At 54.1% G+C, this 7,674-nt stretch overlaps 1 protein-coding gene across 1 annotated transcript in view; it reads right to left on the reverse strand.

The window, feature by feature from the left end:
* Nucleotides 1–101: 101 nt before the first annotated feature.
* SPNS1 (spinster homolog 1 (Drosophila)) overlaps nt 102–7,674 on the reverse strand; it is a 9,183-nt gene continuing 1,610 nt past the window's right edge. Inside the window, exons 3-12 of the mRNA XM_010837247.1 lie at nt 6,131–6,267; nt 4,817–4,968; nt 4,659–4,725; nt 3,726–3,871; nt 2,948–3,103; nt 2,447–2,636; nt 2,010–2,075; nt 1,408–1,506; nt 721–892; nt 102–441 (exon numbers count right to left, since the gene is read on the reverse strand). Coding sequence (XP_010835549.1) covers nt 347–441; nt 721–892; nt 1,408–1,506; nt 2,010–2,075; nt 2,447–2,636; nt 2,948–3,103; nt 3,726–3,871; nt 4,659–4,725; nt 4,817–4,968; nt 6,131–6,267 — 1,280 coding nt within the window. The 3' untranslated portion in view covers nt 102–346. The remainder of the gene's footprint in view (nt 442–720; nt 893–1,407; nt 1,507–2,009; nt 2,076–2,446; nt 2,637–2,947; nt 3,104–3,725; nt 3,872–4,658; nt 4,726–4,816; nt 4,969–6,130; nt 6,268–7,674) is intronic.

Raw genomic sequence — 7,674 nt, forward strand, 5'->3', positions numbered from 1 at the left:
ACCCAACAGCCCCTGGGACCCTGGGCCTAGAGAGGGGGCATCTCCCACCATCCAGAGGTCAGAGGTCCCTAACCCAGAGAGACTCCAGCAGGCACTTGGGGTTCTGGCTACAAATTTTATTCAGTTACAAATAGCACCGAGCCCCAGGGCTGCTCCAGGGGCAGGGGCTCCCCCGTCCCGAGCCCCCAGTGTCCCCACTTGGCCACCCATGTAGTGTGTGGGAGCTGGAACATGGCCCAAGGCCCCTCCCAGAAAATGGGCTAGCCGAGGAGTTGGGCCCCGGGCACCTCCCAGGGTGGGCCCAGGGCCAGCTGTGATAGGTCTGCAGATAGCAAGTGGTGATCCCTCAGATAAGCACGCTGGACACAGGGACCCGGGTGGAGCGTCCTCGCTGGGGCACCACGATCCGGTCATCGGTGGGCCCAGTTTCAGGCAACAGACCTGCCGGGGAAGAGAATCAGAGCCAGGGCTAGATGGAAAGACAGACACAGGCCCAGGGAGGGGACAAACAAGCAGTGGCAAATGGACAGGGCAGCAGAGCTGGGCACACAGCAGGGTATAAGCTCATGGGTCAGGCAGCCCGGAAGCCAAGGAAGGGGAGGGCTGAGGACTAAGAGAGGCCAGGTACACGGGGCTGGGCGGGCAGACAGACGGACCAGCAGGCAGCATCATGAAGCTAGACAGGGAGCTGTGGATGGACAGAGGGGAGGCCCGACCGACCCTGCACGTGCAGCTGAGCCTGCCGGCGGTCGCTCTCGATGAAGATGGCGGTGCCCAGGAAGGCCGCGCCCCCAAGCGCCCCCACAAAGGCGCAGAGCATGAGAGAGAACTGCAGGGCCCGGAACTCGGACAAGAAGGAGGGGGGCCAGTCCCGGCGCAGGCGGTCAGAGATCTGCAGGGAGACAGGGAAAGAAAGGTCAAGAGAGGGACTTCCCTGGCGGTCCAGTAGCTAAGACTTGGCCTTCCAGCGCAGGGGGTGCGGGTTCGACCCCTTGTCCGGGAGCTAAGATCCCGCATGCCTCACAGCCAACAAACCAAAACATAAAAAAGAAGCAATACTGTAACAAATTCAACAAAGACTTTGCAGAATTTTTCATCAAAAAAATTTAAAAAAAAAGAAGGAAAAGAAAAGTCAGAAGAAAGAGGCATGGAAAGGAAGCCCCCAAACTCCAGAAGAACAAAGAAGACTTAAGCCAGGACCTCACCGGCGGAAATCTACCAAGACAAAATCCTGCCGGCAGAGCTGAGGCTTCGAGGTGAGGGGTGCCTGGCACTGGGACTCGGATGCCTCACTTGAACTGGACCCTCTTATTTGGCCTGTGCTCAGGCCGCTGGCGACTGGCTGGTGCCAGGAACGTAGGGTGCCCCTGAAGCCTACCCCAGGCCTGGCCAAGAGGTCCTGCTCACCGAACCAATGAGGTACGGGCTCCCAGCATCACCCAGCAGGTGGGACAGTACAATCTGGAAGGCTTCGGCAGTGGAGCGTCGTGTGGGGATCACCACGTACTGGTGGGAGAGAGGAGCAGGAGGCAGAGGGTAAGGACAGGACCGAGGCACACCCCAGGCTGACATCAGGGGAACCCCAGCTCAGAGGTGTGGCTGGGATGAAGGGCAGGGCAGGCCCAAACTACAGGCCCACTTGGGGCTGGAAGTCAGTCTCAGGACTAGGTTCTAAAAAAGGGGTGACCATCACAATTCAAGACAAGTGAGGTTCCCTATGGGGCTTCCCAGGTGGCCCTAGTGGTAAAGAATGCGCCTGCCAATGCAGGAGACATAAGAGACATGAGTTCAAGCCCTGAGTCAGGAAGATCCCCTGGAGGAGGGCATGCAACCCACTCCAGTATTCTTGCCTGGAGAATCCCATGGACAGAGGAGCCTGGAGGGGTACAGTGTCCATAGGGTTGCAAAGAATCGGACACAACTGAAGCGACTTAGCACACATGAGGTTTCCTACCCACCGCCCGCTCCCATCCGCCACTGGGGTAACCTTGGGCCAGCCACCTACTTACCAGCAGAATATCAGCCACGATGGCCCAGTTCATGGACAATAGTGTCTCTCCAATAAAAATGAAAATCTGGAGGATGGGAGGTAGGTGGTGAAGGAGGGGGCATGGGGTGGGTCTCACCACAACATGAGCAGACATGTGGAGGGCTCACCAGGTACCAGGGCCCTCTGTTAACTCCTTTAACCTGTTAACTCTGTTAACCCTCACAACACCCGCAGGAGACAGGTGCTAATAGCAATCCCATTTTACAGCAGTTGACACTGAGCACAGAGAGGTTAAGTCACTTGCCCAATGTCACACAGCTAAGAATGGCCAGAGCTGAGATGCAAACCCAGGCATTCCTGCTCCAGAGTCGGCTCTGACCCCAATCCTGCCCCTCGGTGCACCATCCCTCCACCCTGGACCCAGACCACCCCCCTAGACACCCGCTGGCTACTCACATAGGTGGCCACGATGCTGCCACGGGCGCAGGCGAGGGCCAGGAAGAGGAAGGGCGCAGAGCCCAGGAGGCCAGCAGCACAAACCAGTGGGTCAGCCCGGGGGTTGGTGCGGCGGAGGCGGCGGCTGATCTCCACACCGAGGCCCACACCCAGGACCCCGGTGAGGCAGGTGATGAGTCCGAAGATGAGGCTAGGGGAGGGGGATGAAAAGGGGGGCTAGTCCTTCTGCCTGGCAAGCCCCCTAGCCTTACCCCCAAGGCCCAGAGATGGTCCATCGCAGCCACGCTCACAACCCAGGTCTATCTAGGCACAGAACCCCATGGCACACAAAGCTCCAAGAGGAAGACACCTACTCCCAGACCAGGAAACCGAGACTCTGCGAGAGGAAGTAGCTGTGGAGTCAGGATTCAGACACTCCTTGCCTGAGTCTGAATCACAGACCCTCTCCACTTCATCCCCTGCCACCTGCAGGGCCCCCCAGCCCAGTCCCCATCCAGGTACCTGTCAGAGGAAGAGCAGGAGTCTCCAGGAAGGCAGGGTGGGGTCTCCCCCAAGACCACACGGGAACGCAGCAAGAAAGCAGGGGCCCAAAGAGCCAGGGAGCCCGTGACAAAGGCCACAGCAGTGAAACCAAGGGAAGACAGGATGAAACTGGGACTGTAGACAATCAGGAGGGAGGAAGTTAGACTCCACTGAGGTATCAGGGTCAGAGACCTCTGTTCTTCCTCTCTGGCTTATTTGAATTATCTGGGCACTGGGTGTAATGGTTGTCCCAGCTCCCAGGATCTGGGCCTGTAATTCAAGCAGCTGCCACAAAGGGGCCAAGGTGATAGCATTCCTTGCCTTGGGGTAGGGTCAGCTGATAGAACACACAAAGACCACACCCAAGTAAATCTCAAAACAGACCCAGGGCATCCCTGGGGGCCTCAGATGTTAGGTTAGGATGGAACTAAACTCAGATCAAACCAGTCAGTTTCCAGTAAAGGAAATCAGTCCTGAATATTCATTGGAAGGGCTGATGCTGAAGTTGAAACTCCAATACTTTGGCCACCGGATTTGAAGAACTGACTCACTAGAAAAGACCCTGATGCTGGGAAAGACTGAAGGCAGGAGGAGAAGGGGACGACAGAGGATGAGATGGTTGGATGGCATCACCGACTTGATGGACATGAGTTTCAGCAAGCTCCTGGAGTTGGTGATGGACAGGGAAGCCTGGCGTGCTGCAGTCCATGGGGTCACAAAGAGTCGGACATGACTGAGCGACTGAACTGAAACTCACTTTCTTGCCAGAGCCCTCAGATCTGCCCACCACGACGTGGGGTTCAGGGGTGGTGAGTCTGAGTGGCGCTCCACAGCTCCCCTTGGTGGCTCCCGTACTACCAGGAACAGCAGCACAACAGCCAGCACTCCTAGACCTGGCGTCACCTGGGGAAAGAGTGGGCTTCAGGAAGGGAACAGACTGGGAGGTACTCAGCCCTGGGGAATGAGAGACCATAAGGGTGTGTAAAGGCAAGACCTCAACCAACCAGTGAGTGCTTGCTCAAGGAAGTTAAACCTGTGACTGAGGGGAGGGATGACTGTCACTGTCAATGGATCCCGTTTCTGCAAGCCTAACTGCTCCCTCCTTGGCAACCACGGACTTTCCCTAACTTTCTTTTGGGAAACCACTCCCTACATCTCTCTCAACTCATTTGGTTCAAACAGGGTGGGGCTTGAAACCCAGACTTAGCCAACAAGAGTCACATTAACCTCCCAGGCCTTGGTTGATTCAGTGGAAGGCATGTGACCTGCATTCATCTAATCAGACACCATCCAGGACTACTACTCAAGGATCCAGGCTGCTAAAGTTTATAAGTGGGAAGATAAACATGTGGAGCTTTTATTTGCTTGAGAATGAAGATAACACAGAGGAAAGTAGAGCTGAGAAAAAAGATGAGCAAATTCCTGGGACAGTGTGGGTGTCCTGATCCAGCTTTACCTGAAGCTCACCCTGGGACTTTCCAATACAGTCCCATTAGGGGGCTTACAGTTTACAATGGCTTCTGTCACCTGTAACCAAGAGTTTTATCTAGTGTGTGGCTTCATAGTGAGGGCAGCTAGGCTTCCCGCAGGCTTAGCAGAGTGAGTAATGCCTTAAAAGGGGGGTGCCTGAAGGTAAAAAAGGGTCAGTGAGCATATTGCTGACCTTCCCCCAGGCTGTGACCCAACTCACCCGCAGAGCCCAGTGCCAGTCTCCGGCCACATCCTTCACTTTGGAGCCTGCAATGTAACCCAGACCACTGGGGAAAGAGGGTGGGGGAGGAGACAGCTGGTCAGTCACGTCCCAGGCGAGGCCCTCCTGCCTCCCTATCAGGCTCGAGGTCCACTCACCTGCCCACCGGGATGGCAAAGTAGAAGACGCTGAGCATCCGACTCCGCTGGTCTGCCACGAAGAGGTCAGCGATGAGGGTGGGCGCGATGGTGGAGTAACTGGCCTCCCCAACCCCTACCAGGCCCCGGGTCAGGAGGAGCAGCCAGAATCGCTGGGGAATGAGATATGGGGGAGGTGGCACCCTGCGCTGCGGCCAGCCTCCCCGCCAATCTCACCAGCCCGCTCTGGGGAGGTGGCGGGGATGGCAGGAGAGGCCTGGGGTTCAGAAGCAAACAGACCTGAGCTTGAATCCTGGCTCCACTACTTACTAGCTGTGACTTTGAGAAAGCAACTTAACCTCTCTGAGCCTCAGTTTCCTTATCTGCAAAAGGGGATAATAACAACAACTTGTTCACATAACTACTGTGAGAACTGGACCACCAAAGGTCTATTCATTATTTTGCACCTATTGGTGCAAAATAAATCTTTATTTCTATCTCGTCCACCCATCCAAGACACCCCAGTAGTGAATAATGATCTTAGGTGGGGGTTTACTTGTCTGCCAAAGACACTAGAAGCTAAGGACAAGGCACGATCACCCAAGGAGAGTACGTAGTGTCCAGGGCTGAGGAGACAGAGTCCCAGGGCAGAGAGTGACAACAGACAGAGGAGAGTTTAAAGGAGTAAAGAAGCAACAGCCAGAGAGGCGGGGCAAAAACCAGAAGAGGGGAGTCAGAGAAGTCAGAAGAGTTTCCGGAAGGAAGAAGTGGGTCAACAGAGCCAGAGGCTTCCAGGAGATTAAGGGAGAACAGGCCTAGGAAGTTGGGAGCTACAGTTAGCAATTGAGAGGGCCCTGTTGACTTTGGCAATGGAGTGGTGGGGGCAGGTAAGCCAGCCGTGCTCAAGGCGAGAGTGAGAGGAGAGGAAGTACAGGCAAAGCAGAGCCTTTGACCGGTTGCCCCTTCACCCAGACTGGAGCTGGGTAAGGGGGCCTTTGGGGAAGTCTGGCTAGGAAAAGGAAGACAAACAGAGGGCAGTCGGGTAAGGTTTTTCCCATGGCAGAGGAACAGGAGCGTTTGGTACGCAATGGAAGGAGTCAATCGCCAAAGGGCGAGAGGGGATGATGGACAGAAGAAGGTTCTGGAAGAACAGGGGAGAGGATGGGGTGGGCAGATGATTCAGGCAGGCAAGGGATAAAAGATGGTATGGACCAAGGGAAGCACACAAGCTCCGCAGGCCCACTCTGCAGTGACTCCAAAGAGCAGCAGCGAAGACTGATGGGAGGGCTGGGGCAGGGGGTGGGGGTGGGAGCAGGAACCAGCATGGGACCTCACCTCTCTGGGGATGAAGGACGACCCCAGTGTCACCAGAGACCAGAAGGCAATGCCCCCGCACATGAGATACTTCCGATTGTACCTGTCACCCAGGTAGCCAAACACAGGTGCCAACACCATGTAACTGGAGATGAACACTGAGGGGAAGCAGAGAGTCACAGCCCAGCCTCAGTACCCCGACCCCAGCCTCCACCCCAGCTTGGGAGTATGAAGAGGGATAGAACAACTCCCAATCCTGAAACCATCACAGCTTCCTTCTGGGGTGTGGATGGATTGGGGCTAGGGGAGTAGTCGTCCAACCCCGTCTGCAATGTCTTTCAAATCTTCCACTGTAGAATGGATGGCCCAGCTGACTTATCCTATCCTCCATACCCTGGCCCTAAATCTTATCTGATCCACCCCTCCCTACCTCTCCAACCTCACACTTATCCACATTTCCACTTTGCACCAATGGCCCAACTGCCAAGTTCAATACCAACTTAAGGCTTTGGTATTGAAGGCTATGGAGATGCTGTCCTCTCCATCTCTCAATCTCTCCTCTCCCCTGAGCTTCACAGACCTCAGCTCCTTTACCTTCGGCTCAGAAACCTTCCCAACCACCACATATCCAATCTCTATCTCATCTACTCTGTCTTCTTTGACATAACAGTTATTCCTATAGAATACTACCTCATTATTAGTTTAGGGACTGTTGCCCGCTGATGCACAGCAAAACGTTAGCTCCAGAAGAAAAAGACCTTGCCTGTAATGGGCATGACTGTGTTTCCATCCCTTAACACAATGCCTGGCACAAAACAGGTGCCCAGCAAACATAAGGTGAATGAAAACGTGAACAAGGTTGCCAAGAAAGACCTGTTTCTTCTCTAACTCAACAACTCTTTGGAGCTGGGCAGAACTGGACCTGTGATCCCATTCTCATTCCATCCAACTTTGGCTTAAATATCTCCATTTCCTTAGTGGCCTGGAGTGGAGCAAAAAACACTGCAAGACCTTGTTTCAAACTCTTCTTCTGCCTCAAACTCGTTGTATGACCCTAAGCAAGTCTTAACTTTTCTCCAAGCCTCAGTTTCTTTATAAAAGTATAGCTTTAAAAATATTTTTTCTTTATAAAAATACTACCTACTTCCTTTATCAAATAAGAATAATAACCCAGATTCTTTGGCTGATAAAAGGGTTAGAAGACAATGAGACTAAGAGGTCTTGCCATGCTCTTTGGATGTCATCAGCACTCCCTCCAGAGCCCGGCACAGGTAGGTGCTCAGAAATGAATGAAGGAGGGAAGGAAGGTAAAGAGGAGTAGGTCTTGGCTTTGCCTCTCCCACAAATCCCAAAGTTCTGAACAAGTAACACTCACCTCTTCCCCTCCTGCCACTATTTACTGGGTGCCTACCATTTGCCGACATTGCACAATCCACTTCACAGGCATTACCTCATTTAATCCTCACATCAGCCCTAGGAGGTGAGTCTGGTTATTATGAGTTCCATCTCACCCACAAGGAATGTGAGGCTTAGAGAAACCGAGGGCCTTACCTACCATCACATTC

This window comes from Bison bison, unplaced genomic scaffold (assembly GCF_000754665.1).
Source record: "Bison bison bison isolate TAMUID 2011002044 unplaced genomic scaffold, Bison_UMD1.0 scf7180017864072, whole genome shotgun sequence".
Lineage (NCBI taxonomy): Eukaryota > Metazoa > Chordata > Mammalia > Artiodactyla > Bovidae > Bison > Bison bison.